This window comes from Bison bison, unplaced genomic scaffold, assembly GCF_000754665.1.
Source record: "Bison bison bison isolate TAMUID 2011002044 unplaced genomic scaffold, Bison_UMD1.0 scf7180017864089, whole genome shotgun sequence".
In the NCBI taxonomy this organism is placed as follows: domain Eukaryota; kingdom Metazoa; phylum Chordata; class Mammalia; order Artiodactyla; family Bovidae; genus Bison; species Bison bison.
The window spans coordinates 594,881-595,250 of NW_011494661.1; the positions used below are offsets into that span (position 1 = coordinate 594,881).

A 370-nucleotide genomic window follows, 5' to 3' on the forward strand; every position below is an offset into this window, starting at 1 on the left:
GGAAAAAGCGGGGCTCCGGGCCGACGCCCGCCTCTTCTTCGGGCCCCAGCACCGACCCGTCATCCTGCGGCTGCCCAACCGCCGTGCCCTGCGCCTCCGCGCCAGCTTCTCCCAGCCCCTCTTCCAGGCCATGGTGGCCATCTGCCGGCTCCTCAGTGAGTCCCCGGGTGGCCCCCATGCTGCCCCTGCCAGGGTCCAGCCAGGGGGAAGGTCCTGTCCCTTGCCAGGCCCAGCCACTGTCACCTCGTCCTTGCAGAGCTGTTGTTCCCCCTCCAGCTTGGGGGGCTGGGACCTGCCCCAAACTGCCCATGGGTGGGGCAGGAGGTCACAGGGCAGGACCCTGGCCTCCCCTTGAGGCCTCGGCTCCCCT

At 70.8% G+C, this 370-nt stretch overlaps 1 protein-coding gene across 1 annotated transcript in view; it reads left to right on the top strand.

Moving 5' to 3' along the window:
* FERMT3 (fermitin family member 3) overlaps window positions 1-370 on the top strand; it is a 19,026-nt gene that overhangs the window by 4,563 nt on the left and 14,093 nt on the right. Inside the window, exon 4 of the mRNA XM_010838088.1 lies at window positions 15-155. Coding sequence (XP_010836390.1) covers window positions 15-155 — 141 coding nt within the window. The remainder of the gene's footprint in view (window positions 1-14; window positions 156-370) is intronic.